Source organism: Chelonoidis abingdonii, chromosome 8 (genome assembly GCF_003597395.2).
Source record: "Chelonoidis abingdonii isolate Lonesome George chromosome 8, CheloAbing_2.0, whole genome shotgun sequence".
Lineage (NCBI taxonomy): Eukaryota > Metazoa > Chordata > Testudines > Testudinidae > Chelonoidis > Chelonoidis abingdonii.
Genome location: NC_133776.1, coordinates 106259090 through 106278214, shown reverse-complemented (window position 1 = coordinate 106278214; position 19125 = coordinate 106259090). Strand labels below are relative to the sequence as shown.

General features: G+C 42.7%; 1 protein-coding gene across 4 annotated transcripts in view; it reads right to left on the bottom strand.

Annotated features, from left to right (window-relative positions):
• Positions 1 to 19125, bottom strand: part of TAF1 (TATA-box binding protein associated factor 1) — a 115967-nt gene that overhangs the window by 94429 nt on the left and 2413 nt on the right. For 2 of the 4 annotated variants that reach the window (XM_075068939.1, XM_075068941.1), the window contains exons 3-9: positions 17038 to 17154; positions 14741 to 14854; positions 13975 to 14216; positions 13611 to 13676; positions 2547 to 2765; positions 1930 to 2151; positions 1303 to 1504 (exon numbers count right to left, since the gene is read on the bottom strand). In XM_075068939.1, coding sequence (XP_074925040.1) covers positions 1303 to 1504; positions 1930 to 2151; positions 2547 to 2765; positions 13611 to 13676; positions 13975 to 14216; positions 14741 to 14854; positions 17038 to 17154 — 1182 coding nt within the window. The remainder of the gene's footprint in view (positions 1 to 1302; positions 1505 to 1929; positions 2152 to 2546; positions 2766 to 13610; positions 13677 to 13974; positions 14217 to 14740; positions 14855 to 17037; positions 17155 to 19125) is intronic. The other 2 variants (XM_075068940.1, XM_075068942.1) reach the window with 1 other exon arrangement.

Genomic DNA, 19125 nt, shown 5'->3' with positions numbered 1-19125 from the left:
TTCTTTTTTGAGTTCCAGGTTGTTGAAGTTCTCCTGGTTAAGTCAGGGTGGTCTGTTAATATACTTCCTATTTTTCCTACACACTGGGATAGTTTGCTCTTATGCATTTAATAAAGTCTCTTTAAAAAACTGCTAACTCTCCTGAATTCTTTTCCCTGAGACTTGTGTCCCACAGGATCTTACCTACCAATTTGCTGAAGACTGCCTTCTTGAAATCCATTGTCTTTAGTCTGCTGTCTTCCCTCCAACCATTCCTTAAAATTATGAACTTATTTCATGATCACTTTCACCCAAGCTGCTTTCCACCTTCAAATTCTCAACTAGTTCCTCATTTGTCAGAATCAAATCTGGAACAGCCTCTCCCCTAATCGCTTTCTTCACCTTCTGTAACAAAGCTGCTCCGGACCCCAGGCACTACTCCTGCATAGCCATAATTTTTTCCTATTTTCTCACAGCTCAGCTCAATTTTCCTTGCCCTCTCAGAGCCCCTCCCCCATCCTCACTACCCCCTGCTATCTAATCTGCTTCCCTGGCTCCTCAGGGTGTCTGACGACAAGACTCAGGAAGACAAGGTAGCAGCATCCAAAAATGAGAGTAATTGGTATAACCTGACAGTTCCATCAGCTTTTCCTTTGAGAGACAGAGTAAGTTACAATGAATAAAGAATAATTCTGGATTTACAGTTCAATTTTAAAAACCAGACAATGTCTGAGCTTGAGATAAAAGTTTGGTGTTTGTAAAAACTGTGTTCCTTTAGCTAGAGGAGCCCTAAAATATTGTCATCTCAGGAACAATGTGAGAAAAGTTCCTTTTTAAAAGTCGCCTCTGATAAAATACACAAAATTCCACTAGCCCCTGAAGAGCAAACATCCAAGCATTAACTTGCAAAGCAGAGGAATTTTAGTGCTGCCATAAATGGAAATCTGAACAGTCACTAGAGGGTCTCCAGGACATCAGCCTTTGGTACTGAATTAGGTATGTCCAGCCCCTCATTTCAGTTAGAAAGGGGAAGGACAGCAGGACATTTCGCTGGACACGCACTTGGCTTTCAGTGTTCTCTCGTCTAACAGAAGAGGCCAAGCCTATCTGGGCAGGAGGAGGACAAAAGGCTTTGGCCTCAACTTGGTTTAGCCAAAGCCACCTCCTGATTGAGAAAGAACACAAACCCACATGCTGAAGAGGAGAGAATGGGAAATTAGTTTGTACACGACATTCTCAATTAGGCTAACTCAAAGATCCCCTCATTCTACCCACTCCCTCAGGGTGTGGGCATGAGAAAGTGTAAAGGCAGCTGCCGCGCACCTTGTTGGGCATTGTATGCAGTGGCGTTTCTGGTCATACTAGAGGGCAGCCAGCCTGCCAGGCTTGCACGCTGTGTTTTAGTCCCTTTGTGTTTGACATCCTCCCCATTCCAGATCACATCATCCTCCCATTGTAGCTGTGTCACCATGAGGAAGTGCTCATCAGCCAGCAAGTCATCCTTCTCAGCCATCACTCCCAAGTTCTGCAGAGGGAACAATGGCATCAGACCCTAGTTAACTGATTTTGCTGCTTAAACTATAGAAGAAAGAGTCTCCATTGTGAATCTTTCCCCTTTCCCCCTCCCACTCACATCTCTTCCACTGGCCGGTTCCCTGCCTTATTCACCACCCCAGCCCTGTTCCCTTGCCTCATAATAATAATATATGGAGATATACCTATCTCATAGAATTAGAAGGGACCCTGAAAGGTCATTGAGTCCAGCCCCTGCCTTCACTAGTACTGATTTTGCCCCAGATTCTTAAGTGGCCCCCTCAATGATTGAACTCACAACCCTGGGTTTAGCAGGCCAATGCTCAAACCACTGAGCTATCACTCCCCCACTTCTTCACCACCATCACACAACCACACCCTCACAGCCCCTTTCCCCTTACACATGCTTCCTCTCACCTTCTCCACAGAATGATTTGAAGTCTCTTTTTCTCTCGCATGCTCTTTTAGTTTGAAACCATAGTCAAATCCGCTGCCATCCTCAGGGATCCCCAGCATATCATACCAGAGCTGAGCTGGCCCATAACGCCATTCAGACACCTTGGGCTTGGTATCTGTCACTTTGTCTATGTCTCCAGTAGACTGGGAAAACTTGGACTCCACAGGTGCCATCATAGTGATCTGCAGCACAGGAGGAAAAAGGAACCTGTCAGTCACCGCTTTCAGAGCTGGCAACAGGAGCTTTTGCTTTCAAATTCTGTCTCATTCTCAGTGGAGAGGAGCAGCAGAGATGTATATTCAAACTTAACAGCTGCATTAGCAAATGCTGGAACTAGCACTCCAGCGATACGAGGACTCTCCACTGCTACAATAAAAAGGTGAAAGAGTCCCCTAATTCCTTACTATACAAGGGCTCTTAACCCACTAGGGAATGGTCTCTGGAGCCCCTGCTTAATATCCAAGGAGCAGCCTCTGCACAGTGGGAATGGCAGCCTAACCTCCCCTCACTAATATTGTCTTGGCAGGATGACTACCTGTTACTAGCTAGAGACCCTCCTAAATCTCAGACGTCCCACCTCATCATCTGAGAGGCACTGCTCAGGAGGAGGAGGAGGAGCAAATTCATATTCCCAGGGAGACTTCTCTTCCATTCCTGCCTCAGCTGCAGTTTCACCCTCCTGGATCTGCACTTCTTGCATTAGCTCCCGATGTTTCTTTTTACGTTTCCTCCGGGCACTACGCCAAACAGAAGGAACATTCTTCCCAGGGCCAAAGAGACGGAGAAAACGCAGCACCTACAAGTAGTAAGAAAGACGGTCACAAGGACAAACGATAGGTCCCTGATGACATAAGCACAAGCATTTCATACACATGAGCAGCAAGGATGAGGAAGCACTCCAAGCCCAAGAGACTTTTTCACCAAGGCCAGGCCAGGAGCAAGAAATAACTGGAGAAGTGTAACCACCTAACTTCCAAGTGGCCCCCCCCAATCCCTGGTGCAGCTGGTGGTCTCATTATTCTCAGATTTGAAATGAATCAGGCATTTTATCTCTGTTTGGTAGAACCTTTATTTAACCCTCAAGGATATTTTATTCTGAAATTCACCTGAAAGTTAAACCCTGAGCGTAGGGGGAACAGCCCCCATTTATCCAGGTGGGGCACAACAGAATCTGGACAAAATGTCTTTCCATTCAGCATATTCCACTACCAGAGACATACTGAAAAGTTAGAGATCATGCCAAGAAAAGCCAAGAAAACTGTTAAAAGGATGGAGGGAACTTTTTATAAGGAAGGGAAAAGAGTTAAACATGTAAATCCTTTCTAGATGATAACTATTAGGGGGCAGACACACAATAGTATAGAAATATCTGAAGTGTGTAAAAACCAAGGAGAAAGCTGATGTATAATATTACACACAAATAATATTACAAGAATGTTAAAGTTTCAAAGCTGACCACTCAGAAGTTCAGCAATGATAGAATTAATGTTGTACATTCAACCTTAACTCCGCTCTCTGGTGCATATGCATTATGATACAAGGTGTATAATCACATACACAGGAATCCTGCCTCATTCAGTGCAAAGGATGAATGGTCCCAGGCAATGGAGCAGCTGTTCAATTATTTTTTATCTGATCATTCAGTGTGTGGTCATTTGAATTGATTTAGATGGAATAAATGGGCGAAAGGTGTTAACATAACCCAGTGACTGTCCAACATTTAGCAATGTTAAACAGGATACAGGGCCTGATATAGAGACACCTCAGCCTGCTTAGCACCATGGCAAACATATCATTACACTTTTTTTAACCTTTTATTAAAGATACAGAAAAGGACAAACAGTTAAAATTTTAAGCAAGGTTTTAATTTTAACAACATCCTTTGCTCCCTTTCCCTTTAGCTGTCAACAGCTTTTAGAAGGAAAGAATGCCCTCCTGTTTGACAGTCTCTTAGATGGGATCTAATGCTGCCCTTTTGGGGAAAGGAGAAGAAATTAGTTGAGACGGGCTGGAGGTGCTGTTACTGTTGTTGTTAATGTCCAGTCTTAGAACGAAAAGCCCCCTTGTCTGACAGTCTCTCAGCTGGGATCTAAGATGATAATAACTCATCCCTGATGGTATCTGGGATTCAGCTGGAGCTGGTAGGGGTGATGATATCATCTGGGTTCCTCTCTATTTGGCCAGGACACGTCAAGGATTAGGATGATGAAAGCCCAGGATCCCAGGAAACAGTGGGTGTGGCAGCCATAATGGTGAAGCTCACTCCAAGAGCCTTTGTCTGTTCTTTTCATCTGTTCTTCTTTTTGTTCCACCTACCCCACACACTCAAAACTCTTTCTTTTAAGGGCCCAAAAAGGGAGTGATGGGCAGAAAAGCCCATCCCTAATTATTTTATCCACCAATTAGGCCCAATATCAGACATACCCATTTTGGCTCATTCACTTCCAGCTCCACAGATCCTGTTTTTAACAAGCATAATTTCAACAGAGTCTTTGAATCATATCAACGAGGCCTTTTTGTTTAAACTAATTCAGTTATTCTGTCTCCCTTTCATGCCTTTTCCCATCAATGTTATTGTAACATCTCATTCACTTTTACATACTTTTTACAGGTGAGCAATTTGGGTACCTTTGTAGGCCCAATTATCACAACAGGTCCTATGACTTCTTTACTCACCATCACCTAAACCCTAAACTGAAGATAGAATTGTGCGGTTTTGTTTTTAAAGAGTCATGAGTGCTCAGAACTTCTGGAAAAATCAGGCCTCTGATGTCCCAAGTTGAGCACCCAGAAAATGAAGACGACAATTAGTGAACACCTGCAAAACATAAGAACAAAGGAATTGCCACACTAGATCAGAACCTAGGTCCATCTAGTCCGGGATCCAGTCTCAGACAGTAGGGAGCACCAGATTCAAAGAAAGGTGCTCCCTAGTGTAGGCAGGCGGGGGATGATTTGTACCTCTGCATTAAGTCTCTTCCTGATCTCTAATAAGTTAAAGTTTGTCTTAAGCCTTGAACCATAAGGTTTAATATCTGAAAAAATTTATCTGAGTGAGTTGTTCAGCAGCCAATAAGTAGTCTGTGGCAGAGCCAGTGATAGAACCCAGTTCTGCTAGTTCGCAGCCAACTACCTTAACTATAAGCCCATTCTCTCTCTTTCAACAGTCTCCCTATATCCTTCACTTCAACCTTCCAACTTCTGCAACAAATAAGTAGGACTCATATAGATAACAACCATATTCATTATGCAGCCCCAGTTAATCCACAGAGTCTCATTCACCATGAGGCAAAGGTTCTGTGGCAAATAGTATGGGATCATCTAACTAAAGATGGTATCACAATGGGGCAGGAATTAAGGTGTAAATCTGCCACAGGCCTCAAGTAAGCGGTCACATGTAGGTGCCACAATCTGGCCTTCTGCTCCTGAAGCAAAGTAAACTGTACCAGCCCTATACTTGATACAGATGACCTCCCCGCTCCATGCGGGGTCAGCTGCACTGCACACAAACATTGGGAATAAAGGGAGCCAGAATCCAGGCTCCACCTTGTCCCTGCCCATTTGTGTGGGAGAGCGAGTAGCGGCCCCACAAAGGCAGCTCTCCTCTGTTCCATGTCCTGTAATATAGGTAGCGCATAAAAGGGAAGTAAGGGCACATCACATGCACCCTTGTGGAGACTTACAGTGGGTCACAATCTGGCCCTACGAATGCATGGGAAACCTGGTGAGGCTTGAAGGGAAAAACAGATGCTTGTACATGAATGCAAGGAGTTCGGGCAACAGAACGGAGGAACTGGAACTACTGGGGAAGGAAGTCAAATTGGATATAATAGAGATTACAGAAACATGGTGGAATAGCACTCATGACTGGAATACAGGTATTGTAGGGTATGTGCTGTTTCTGACAGATAGAAATAAGGGTAAAGGTGGTATGGTAGCATCGTACATCAGTGATGTGGTAAAATGTAAAGAAATAAGTGATAGTATGAACAAAATAGAATCTATTTGGGTCAAAATCACTTTGAGGAAGAATTGTAAAAGAGGTTCTACTAGGATACTGTGGGGGTCTGCTATAGACCCTCCCCCCCAGATCAGACTCGGATACAGATACCAGGAATTGTGTCATAATGGGAGACTAACATCCCAGATACAGACTGGAGAATAAAGGCTTCCAATAATGGTAGCGCCCAGTTACTCCTGGACATGATAGGTGAGTTTCCTTCATCAGTTACTGAGCCAACAAGAGTTGATGCAAATTTAGACTTGGTTTTGGTAACTGGTGAGGACATCACAGAAGAGCTGATCATACAAAAAAAATCTTGGATCAAGTGATCATGAGTTGATACAGTTCAAATTAATTAAAACTACATCACCAACTACGGTTTTTTATTTCAAAATTTGGAAAATTAAAGGAAGGAGTTACAGAAAGTCAACTAGACTGAAGCACACAAGGACTTAAATGTGGAGGAGGTCAAGAGTACAAAAACTAACTGCAATTTGCATCCCGAGCAAAGGGGGGGACATTTCAGGGAAAGGCTCCAGATCCAAACGGATGAATATTTACCTCAAGGAGTAAACAGAGAGCCTACAGAGAATGGAAAAAGGGACTGGTCAACAAAGAAAGCTACACCCTGAAGGTCAGAAAATGCAGAAGTAAAGTGAGAATTGCTGAAAATGAAGCTGAATTAGATCTTGCCAAGGTAATTAAAATAAATTAAGCAAGGATGAGGTCAGGCTGCTATGCAGTGCAGATGGGGAGGGGATTAAAGATAACATTGGAATGACCCAAACGTTAAATTAATACTTTGCCTCCGTTTTCAGTAAGAATGATAATACAGAACATGGAAATGAAGATAGATGGAAATGAGTACATAAAAAGGGAATTCACCACATCTGAAATGAAAGAAAATCTTAAAGAGCTTATTGCACTGAAATCAGAGAGACGGGATAATATCTCTCCGAGAATACTGAAAGAATTGATACATGAGATTTCTAGTCCAATAGCAAGGATTTTTAATTAATCTATCTATTCGGGGGTGGTACCATATGACTAAAGAACAGAATCATAGAACAGGAAGGGACCTCGAGACATCATCTAGTCCAATCCCCTGCACTCATAGCAAGATTAATTATCTAGACCATCCCCGACAGGTGTTTGTCTAACCTTCTCTTAAAAGTCTCCAATGATGGAGATTCCACAACCTCCCTAGGCAATTTATTCCAGTGCTTAACCACCCTGACAGTTAGGACGTTTTTCCTAATGTCCAACCTAAACCTCCCTTGCTGCAATTTAACAGATTCATTCCTGTTCTATCCTCAGAGGTTAAGAAAAACATTTTTTCTTCCTCCTTCTTGTAACCACCTTTTACATGCTTGAAAACTTATGTCCCCTCTCAGTCTTCTCTTTTCCAGACTAAACAAACCCAATTTCTTCAATCATGTTTTCTAGACCTTTAATAATTTTTGTTGCTCTTCTCTGGACTATCCAATTTGTCCACATCCTTCCTGAAATGTGATGCCCAAAGCTGAACACAATACTCCAGTTGAGGCCTAATCAGAGTGGAGTAGAGAGGAAGAATTACTTCTCATGTCTTGCTTACAACACTCCTGCTAACACCTCCCAGAATGATGTTCGCTTTTTTTGCAATAGCATTACACTGTTGATTAATATTTAGCTTCTGGTCCACTATGATTCCCAGATCCCTTCTGCAGTACTCCTTCCTAGGCAGTCATTTCCCATTTTGTATGTGTGCAACTGATTGTTCCTTCCTAAATGGAGTACTTTGCATTTGTCCTTACTGAATTTCATCTTATTTACTTCAGGCCATTTCTCCAGATCATTTTGAATTTAAATCCTATCCTCCAAAGCACTTGCAACCCCTCCCACCTTGGTATCATCCACAAACTTTATAAGTGTACTCTCTATATCATTATCTAAATCATTAAAGAAAATATTGAACAGAGCCAGACCCAGAACTGATCCCTGTGGGACCCCACTCGTTATGCCCTTCCAGCATGACTGTGAACCACTAACTACTCCTCTCTGGGAATGGTTTTCCAACCACCTTATAGTAGCTCCATATAGGTTGCATCTCCCTAGTTTGTTTATGAGGTCATGTGAGACAGTATCAAAAGCTTCCCACTATTCACAAGGCTTGTTACACTGTCAAAGAAAGCTATCAGGTTGGTTTGCCACAATTTGTTTTTGACAAACCCATGTTGATAGTTACTTATCACCTTACTATCTTTTAGATGTTTGCAAACTGATTGTTTAATTATTTTCTCCATTACCTTTCTGGGTACAGAAGTTAAGCTGACTGGTCTGTAACTCCCCCGGTTGCCCTTATTTCCCTTTTTATAGACAGGACCCAGAGTGTAGAACAGCGGTCGGCAACCATTCAGAAGTGGTATGTCGAGTCTTCATTTATTCACTCTAATTTAAGGTTTTGCATGACAGTAATACATTTCAACATTTTTAGAAGGTCTCTTTCTATAAGTCTATAATATATAACAAAACCATTGTTGTATGTAAAGTAAATAAGGTTTTTAAAATGTTTAAGAAGCTTCATTTAAATTAAATTAAAATGCAGAGCCCCCCGGACCGGTGGCCAGGACCCGGGCAGTGGGAGTGCCGCTGAAAATCAGTTCATGTGCCACCTTCGGCACTCGTGCCATAAGTTGCCTACCCCTGATGTAGAACATTGTGTCTGGTGCTAATGTATATGTAGTCTCTCTGCTCTAGATGCACAGAGATGGAGGAATTCTGTGCTGGAGGAAGGAGGGCACAAGAGACATAACAGGCAGGCAGGAGAAACGGAGAGAGGGAAGGACAGAAAGCAGCAGGAGCTGCAGGGGGACAGAGAGAGGAGCAGCCTCTTATATACCTCTCTAGCACCCCAAGGAGCCTGGACTGAATAACACCAGCTTCTCAGGGAGCTTCCTGTTTCCTGCTGCTTTCCTGAACCCACTTGAGGAGAACGGGAAGTACCAGGTGCCAGTTAGGCCCTTAAGATGCTGATATCTTCTCACACTCAGGCCCTGCTACCAGCCTGCTTATTTGTCCCCTTCAGTTGAGTGTTGAGAACTGCTATAGTTGGCATAGAACAGCAGTCATGAGTGGAAGAAGAAAATGCCCCTCTGGGGCAGCATTCAGAAAAAGAAAGCACGCAAAGGACGCTTTTCTAGCTAAACAGGAAGGAGCTCTCCTGAGATACATAGACACAAATGTTCACAGTGATCCTTCCGGCCCCAGTGAGGATGTGAGTGGTGAGGTGTTGCCTGATCTTCCAGTTAGTCAGAGTGAAGGTGACCTGGCAGCTACTGCAGCATCCGTATCTCCATCTCAAATGGATGTAACCATGCACATTCCTGAAGAAAAGTGAAGATCAGAGAAGAATGTGGTGGAGACGCAAGAAACAGCTGCTGTTGAGTTTAGTTCCTTAAGAGTAGATGATCCAGGACTGTGGACACACTTGAGCAGTAGCCTGAGAGATTTCCTTGTACTGCATGGGCCACAGCAAGTGAAAAACTCCATGTTCCCCAAAGACAATGAAAATAGAAGTTTCCATCCAACACTTTACTGGCATGAAAAACCCAATGGTGACACAGTGGAGAGGCCATGACTTATGTACTCAAAAACCCAGAATGCTGCATACTGTTTTTGTTGCAAACTCTTAGAGTCTAATGTTCCAGCCACATTGGGTTCTACAGGAACAAAGGACTGAAAAAATCTGGCTAGAAATCTGGCATGCCATGAGAAGGTAGCAAATCACCAGGCAGCACTCCATAGGTTGAAAGAGCTTGAGACTAGACTAAGGTTAAAGGCCACCATAGATGATCAGCATCAAGAGAAGATTGCATCAGAGTCTCTTTACTGGCAAAAATGTTCTGAAAAGGCTTATTGCCATTGTGAGAATGCTTGCTACCCAAAAAAACCTGCACTGCGTGGCACTTCAGATCAGTTGTATGCGCCAAACAATGGAAACTTCCTTAAAATTGTGGAGCCGATGGCTGAGTTTGATGCTGTACTCCAGGAGCATCTAAGAAGAGTCATCACCCAAGAAATGTATACACACCATTACCTTGGAAAAACAATTCAAAAATGAGATCATACAGTTACTGGCAACAAAAGTCACACAGAAGATTGTGGCAGATCTGAAGTCAGCGACATATTACTCTAGAGACTAACAAATTTATAAATAAATTTATTAATAAAATTTTAGTCTCCAAGGTGCACAAGTAGTCCTGTTCTTTTTGCGGATACAGACTAACACAGCTGCTACTCTCAAACAAAATATTACTCTGTTATTCTGGGCTGCACACCTGACATCAGCCAAACGAAATAAATGACTTTGATGTTAGAAAATGCACCAACAACAGAACCTAGTGAAAATGTCCCTGCAAAGGTGACTGTCAGAGAGCATTTTCTAGAATTTATTGACAGTGATGATACTACAGGAGCTTGTATGACAAATGTGCTTCTTAAAAAGCTGGAAGATATGGGAATTGCGATAGCTCACATGAGAGGTCAGGGCTACGATAATGGTGCCAACATGAGAAGAAAGGACAGAGGAGTGCAGACACTGAGAGTTAAACCCTCGATCTTTTTTTGTCCCATGCAATTTTCATTGATTGAACTTGGTGGTCAGTGATGCAGCATCAGCTTCTAGTGACGCTGATGAATTTTTTAACATAATTTAAAGCATCTATGTATTTTTCTCTGCATCAACTCATCAGTGGCAAATTTTGAAGCAACACCTGGGAACATCCTCTCTGACACTGAAACCACGCAGTGCCATACGATGGGAAAGTCGAGTGGAGACGATAAAGCCTATCAAATACCAAATTGGGACGACAGATGATGCCATAGTTGCCATTACGGAGGATAATGCTATGACAGGAACTGTTCATGAGAGAACAGCGGCAGAGGGAAATGGAATCACCAGAAACATACATAACTTCAAATTTCTGTGTGGCTTAATGTTGTGGCATGACATACTGTTTGAAATAAATGTTGTAAGCAAGAGACTCCAAGGCGTTGACCTTGACATAACTGGAGCAAAGGAACAACTAGACAAAAAGTCATACCTACAGTCTTACCGGTCAGATGAGGGATTTCAAAACGTTCTGCAGAGGAACTTCAGCTAAAGCTATTTTCCCACCCATACACGAGTCACGGAAGAAGACGACATTTTGATTACAAGGCACGGGATAATCCCATAAGAGACCCCAAACAATTCAAAGTCTAATTATTTAACCAGGTGCTAGATTGTGCAATACAGTCAGTTGAAGAATGTTTCGTGCAGCTCAAGGAACACAGCAGTATATTTGGGATGTTGTACGATATTCCAAAACGCCTCATTATACCTGAAGAAGACCTACACCAGCAGTGCAGGGAACTAGAGATAGTGTTGACACATGATGACATGCGCGATATTGATGCGAGTGATTTAGGTGATGAACTGAAAGCCCTTTCAAGATACATTGCAGCAGGATCAACTCCAAAGGCTGTTATGGAATACATGCGCACAAATAAGATGACCACTCTCTTTCCAAATGTTTCTGTTGCTCTGTGCATACTTCTAACACTTCCTGTGACAGTTGCCAGGGGAGAAAGCAGCTTCTTCAAGCTGAAGTTAATAAAAACACATCTACACTCCACAATGACACAGGAGAGGCTGGTTGGCCTTGCAACCATCTCAATAGAGCACAAGCTGGCCCAGACTGTGGACCTTCAGGAAGCAGTTCAAATCTTTGCAACCAAGAAGGCACAGAAAGCACCACTTTGATTATTCAAACAGATAAAAATGCCAGTGATTACCATGCGGACAAGAAAAGTTACACTTGCTGTTCAGGCGTTTGAAAGTTAAGTTGTTCAAAAATTTTATGTAACAGGCATTTTAAGTTGTTAGTTCTCCTTTATCGAGATAGGTAACAGTACCACAAGAGGAGAAGAACAGGAAGAAGGCAGAACTGAGACCTTTCAAAGTTTCGACCCAAGAAAGGGGGCATGGAGGTGTAATTTGAGCTCCCCGCCTCAGGTGCCAAAATTTTGTGGGCTGGCCCTGGTTGGTTGTTTTTTTTAGGAGCCTGGTAGAATCTGTCTCTCTTGCGAGATCTAAGGTGGAAGTGGGATAAAAATGCAGGAAAGATTGCAGGAGTAGATGGGAGTGGGACTGGATAGGAGCAGTATTAAAAAAAATAGTCCTGCACAGGGCTCTACCATACAGGATTTGAAATAAGCCTCTAACAAATTCTACAGTACATGTGCGAATAATCATTTTCTGTGATTTATAACTAATCTGGATGGATTTTCACAAGGAAAAAAATAAAACATTTAACCTCAGGGTCTATCCCCTTGCCAAATTTCAAGTTCCTGCTGCAAACCCCTAAGGTAGTAGTGCTCTTCAAAAAATGGTTGAAAAACCTGGTTAACATTAAAGGAATAATACACCTGCCAATCTTGTTCTCCAAAATAGCTACATCTTTTTTATTAAAACCCCAGAAAAATTCAACTTGTGGCAGAGACCAAGAATGGAAAGTTTCAACATGAACTGCAGATGTTCGGCAAAGTTATAAACTGGAAACAGGGGTAGTAAAAGGCAGAGTTAGGCAATTTCAATAACTGTTGTCATTAACAGTTCCACCTATAATAAAGGAGATATAAGTAGGAGTAACTGGGACAAGAATAAGAAAAAAAATAGCATTTCAGTTGAGGAAAATCTTCCAGACAGTGAGATGTATGAGGCTGGAAAACAAACAGTCTCCTGAGAACAGTGGTGGAATACCAGTCTCTTGCCACATTTAAAACTAGATTGAAGTTATTTGTGTCGTGTTAGCACCTACTCAGGTCAGGGCCCCACTGTGCTAAGTACCATAGAAACACACAAAGACAATTCCTGCTCAAAGGCACTCACAAGATATTAGCAAATTTACAATAGGGATCAACCCTACAACAACTCCTGGGAGATGACCTAATTGTTTCATCTAGTTTTTTTTATCACTATTATTAGGGCTTGGCTACACTGGCGCTTTACAGCGCTGCAACTTTCTCGCTCAGGGGTATGAAAAAACACCCCCCCCGAGCACAACAAGTTACAGCGCTGCAAAGCGCCAGTGTAAATAGTGCCCCAGCGCTGGCAGCGCGGCTCCCAGCACCGTAAGCTAATCCCCATGGGGAGGTGGAGTATGTGCAGCTGTGACCAGACTCACACTTCAAAGCGCTGCTGCGGGAGCGCTCCCGCGGCAGCGCTGTGCAGCTCTAAGTGTAGCCATACCCTTAGTAAACATTTACACTGGAAAAGCATCCAGCAGCCCCACTCGGGATCAAGACGTCCTTGTGCTGAGTGCTGGACAAACACATACAAAGACACGCTCCCTAGCCTTTAGCAATTTACAATCTAAGAAGCTGTGGACCTGCAAACAGTTTGCTACTTAAAATTACCTCCATCTTCATCTCATCCTAGCCAGTACTATCAGCTGATTTCTTATAGGAGTCACAGATACACTAGGTCTTGAGGAGGCATTTAAATCAATCAGTTCAGGGAGAAAGTTCCCTGAGTTAGGGAACAAGGAGCAGAGACATTTGTGAGAGAAGCTGACAAACAAGTGGATGAGGCTGTGACTAACTTCAGTGATTCACCTGTAATCTGGAGAAGGGTACTCTCTCCCCATTCATAAAGTGCTCTGAAATCTGTGCACCAAAGCTCTATATAGAAGGGTAAAACATATACATCAGAACCTGATTTACACAAAAAATTCTTTCTAAGAGACTCCTCCTGAGAGCAGAAGCAGCACTATCCAGCTTCCCATGGAAAACAGTCACTGACAGCAGCCAGTACACAGACAGAGAAATCAGAGATGGAGATGACAATCACCTAGCCCCTCTCACCCTACCAAGCACACATTTACTAGGATGGCTTTTTTTTTTTCCCCAGTCTTCAGTGTTCCAAGTGACGGAGTTTCCATCATTTCCCCTTGGACATTGTCCCCAATACATACAATACCTTGCCGGGCCGGAATTCCGGGAATAGCTCAGTAACACTCGGCAGCTGTTTGGTGGCATCTCGCTGCATTATTCCTGCAAGAGGCAGCGTCAGTTTCCCTTCCTTGGATTCTGCCTGCCTTGCATCTTGGGGTCCCATCTCTGACTCAGAATCAGAAGAGCTGCTGAAATCTGCCTTCTCAGAGGTAGCAGAGGACGGGGCAATGATGGAAGGCAGAATGATACCATCTCCATCTTCAGATACTACAATAGAGCAAGTATCTTATGAACAAGTTTCCTTTCTTGGTCCTCAGTACAATCACCACTCCACAAGCATTGTCTCCTGATCTTAAATTATGCTTAATCTAAGTCTCCATGTTTTATTGTTATTGATTCCTGATCCAGTTTAGCCTTTCAGTGCATCCCTAGATCACCTCTGCAACTCACAGTCACTGCTGAGAGAAGGCAAAACAGAGAAGCAGCTGAACGTCACAGGTTAGTTTGATTATGAATATTAACTTTACTGTTGAAAGTGTTATAACATCTTTTACTCTATATTTTATATAAGAGCCAGTTACCCCTAAGCAGCACTACTACATTGCATAATTGGTCACAACTCATCTTCAGATCCAGTCTGCAGGATGGATCTTTGACAAGATCCCAAACATGCTACAGTATAAAGCCACTGGATAGAAATGCTTGAATCTTTGATGTGTCACATCCTGTCGTTCCAAAACTCCCAGATTCTTTCCACAAGTTTCAGATAGAAGATGAGAGTCCTTACTCACCAGGGACAGTTGCATCTTTTTCGTCATCTCTCTTTACTGGAGGTGGAGGCGGCGGCGGCATCAGCTTGGAATCAATATCTTCACAGTCAGCATCATAATCATCCTCATCTTCATCTAACCAGTCAAAAGGAGACAATCACCTTCAGAACATAAGAATGGCCATACTGGATCAGACCAATGGTCCATTCAGCCCAGTATCCTGTCTCTGGCAGTGGCCAGTGCCAGATGTTTCAGAGGGAATGAACAGAACAGGGCAATCATCAAGTAATTCATTCCCTGTCATCCAGTCCCAGCTTCTGGCATTTGGTGTTTAGGGACTTCCAGTGCCTGAGGTTGCATCCCTTACCATTTTGGCTTAAGAATTGTTGATGGACCTATCCTTGTCATAAACAGATAGTTAAGGGTTACTCTCTCTTTTACCTCTAAAGGGTTAAGCAGCTTAGTGAACCTGGCTGACACCTGACCAGAGGACCAATAAGGGGACAAGATACTTTCAAATCTTGGTGGAGGGAAGTCTTTGTTTGTGCTCTTTGTTTTGGTTGTTGTTCGCTCTTGGGACTAAGAGGGACCAGACGTCCATCCAGGCTCTCCAAATCTTGAACCAGTCTCTCATGTTTCAAAATTGTAAGTAATAGCCAGGCAAGGTGGATTAGTCTTATTTTTGTTTTCTCAACCTGCAAATGTCTTTTTTTTTGCTGAGAGGATTTTACCTCTGCTTGCTGTAACTTTGAACCTAAGGCTAGAGGGGGTTCCTCTGGGCTATACGAATTTGATTGCCTTGTAAAATATTTTCCATCCTGATTTTACAGAGATGATTTTTACCCTTCTTTTTTAAGAACCTGATTGATTTTTCCTTGTTTTAAGATCCAAGGGGGTTGGATCTGGACTCACCAGGGATTGGTGGAGGAAAGGAGGGGCGGATGGTTAATTTCTCCTTGTTTTAAGATCCAAGGGGGTTGGATCTGTGTTCACCAGGATATTGGTGAAGTTCCCTCAAGGCCACCCAGGGAGGGGAGAGTTTTGGGGACAGGAAGTGCTTCAGACACTAAATTCTGGATGGTGGCAAGAGTTACCAGATCTAAGCTTAGTAAATAAGTTTAGAAGTGTCCATGCAGGTCCCTACATTTGTACCCTAAAGTTCAGAGTGGGGAAGGAACCTTGACAATCCTCCATTAACTTATTTATCTTTATTAAAAAAAAAAAATCCATTTCAAGGATACTCAGACACCCCTTCCCCAATACCACAACTCCACCCCAAGCCACAAGAAGGACCCTGTCTCAGCATTAACTTATTACAAATACCTTTCCAGTTTCTCAAATAGATCACCCAAACCTGCCCCAACTGTGGCTTCCCTACATTCAACCAATTACAAAATCAGGGCTTGAAATGGGGATGAGTAGGGGAGCAGGAAAACTGACGAGAGAAACAAGAAAATTCAGGGCAGAAACCCTAGATTACTGCAACATTCCTAATTTCCTGCTCCTGACTGACAGGAGAGGAGATGGCAAGTTCCTTTAGGAGACAGGCAGCAGATTCATCAATTGCACTAGCAATAACACAGGAAAAAAAACTGCAGATGTTTGGAATTCTGGTTCCTACAGGCAGGGACCTCCTACACGAGTCCCCACTGGAGAAGCATAAAGGCCAGTCTCACCCCTCCTTCTAATCTGTGAAAATGAAAGTCATGGCAGAACTTGGATGAAGATGCCTCCTCAGCAGCAGCAGCCATTAACATAATGCTAGGGAAGGGAGATAGGAAGAAACAGAGGAAGGCTATCATAGGCTGAGATAATCCTCCAAGGGAATGCACCTTAGCCGCCCCGCCCCGCCCCACCCCCCCGTGACTGACTGACTTCCTCCCAGGAGAAAGGTCTGAGACAAGAAATCATGTAACAGCCTGTGGTCAACCCTGTCCTTAGATCAAAGATCAACCAAGAACTCAGTTTACAGAAACACCTGTGAGAAGGAGGTAGGATATTGCAGGAGATCCTGGCTCAGTGAAAACAATCTGGTTTATCTATAGAAATTATGATGAGCTGTTTTGCTTTGGAAAAAATAAACCCAGCCCTAAAGAAAGAGACTGAAATTTCACCCCTCTCATGTACATTATTTGATGTCCGGGCCATTTATTTGCCCCACTAGCTTACTTCGCGAAGCGGACAAAGAACTTGCAGGATAACAATGATTAGAGAAAGATCACTCTCAACAACAGCAGCAAAAGCCAATCCGCCCCACAGAGACATACCATTAACTGTTAATCATTTTGTCTATGTGTACTCCTACCACCCCCAATTACCTTGTCTTCGAATTGGCTGAAGGGTGCCCATTGCCTGCCTGTATCTGCGGCTCTCATCTTCAGCCACCTCATTAATATCAGAGTAATCAACAGCATCCTCTGTGCTCTTAACCCAGCCTGAGAAGGAGGAAAGACTTGTCATAAAACATCATATCCCAACATGTACTCACCACATCTTACCTCATCCCATGTTAGTCTATCCTGACTTCTTCAGCCGCCTACCCCGACTTCTTCAGCTACCCCCTCCTTCCTGCTATAACTTCTTTCCACTCCCATTTATACTCTATTTTACTGGAGGAGCAAATGCAATCCCTACACTAAGGTTACCTAACGCTTTCTATTCTAAACCAGTCTGGTCTTTCTTCCCTTCCCCTGCCCCCAAGAGCTTCAACACCTTCATGGCTTGCAGCAAGACTTTGAAATTTGGGAGATGGATCATTGGGGCCAGGGAAGTGCCATTTGCCAGCCTCATGAAAATCTGTTCAAATTTGGCAGAGTTATAAGCTGAGACAGTCCCTTTGACCCAGAGCTATGTGCACCACCTGGGAACCAGACCATGAGTCCTAAATGATTTTTTTCTACTGATGAACGCTCGTAATTCTGTACTTTCACAATTGTATCAAGCAAAGCACCATATCCCATTCAGGAGTTACAGAAGCTGGGAATATAACTCTACCACTGCCACGCTGCCTCTCAGAAAAAACTTATATATTTTTGTCCTTTGCTATGATGTCTGTAAAATAGGTCTACGCATTTATAAATAACTCACTGCTTTATTGTGTTATGTACACTCCTGCTGGCAGCTGAAGTAATTAGTATTGCAGTCAAGGAGTCTACGCTGTAGTCTGAGTGATGATTCACACCCTGCTGATAATGCATGATGGGGTGTTGTTACAGTTGCGAATAAATTTGTTTTCACATTTTTTCAAAAAAAGAAAATTAAATTAAGAATTCTTAAAAGAATGTTAGTAAGGTTGCAAAAGTCAAGCTCATGAAAGTTAAGAAATGTCAGAACTAAGGTTGCCCTCAAACCTTGATGTTGCCCCCTTCTGTATGCATGATACAGTCTAATTACATGATCACTTTTTCCATAAGATCCCTGACTCATTTATCGTGCAGGATGGCGGTGCTCGGGGCACAAATCAGGGCTGTGTAGTGAATTATGCTGCGTTAGTAGGACACCATCTTCACTTGCTCTTGAAGTTGAAAGTTGATATATATATAAGGCAGATGACTTTAGGAAGAGAAAGGACGATCACCCAGAATTGTGAAGTACTGACATATTACAGTGATGAGCAAGACAGAAAAGCCTATGGTGAATTTCATAATTCTATATTCAGTGCAGCATTTGGATAGCGTGCAATAAATAAGCCCCAGAGCTACGTATTGAATGACAGAAAGCAATACTGAACAACTGCCTCATTCATTGAGCTTTGTTCCATCCTGGGAAAAAGTGGAACATGTACAGAAAAGAAAAACAAATATCTGATCATGTAATTAAAAATCATCACAATGTTCATGTACAAGAGACAAACTTAAGACTGAACAGGCATCCTTAATTTCAAACACTTGACTTTGCAACCTTCATATTCTTTTAACATAAGTTTTTTGTATTAAACAAAATTAAATCCCACAAACAGTGAGCGTGGAACTTTACCGATAGGTATAAAGGTAGGGATCCCTGGCCCAATGAGCAGACAACCTATAAACAACATAAACATGTAGAAGGACAGTGGAAAGCAACTGGGCAGTGAGATTTACTCAAGTTTACAAAGCTAGGGCAATATATTAACCTTGAACTACAGCAAATTGTCTAATGATAAGATGAGGTTTGTACAAAGATTACTGGCAGGATAGACTCTGGCCCTTATGCTGGAACTATTTCTTTTCTTATTAAAGTTACTGATGCTTTGAGCATCACTCAGTGAGAAAAAGACATTTCAAGCACTTTCAGGACCAGTGCTATTTCTGTCCTTTGTTTATTTATTTGTATTACAGTAGATTGCAGTACATAATGTCGTTTAGACACATTGGTCCCAGGATACTAGAGAGACAAGATGGGTGAGGTAATATATTTTATTGGACCAA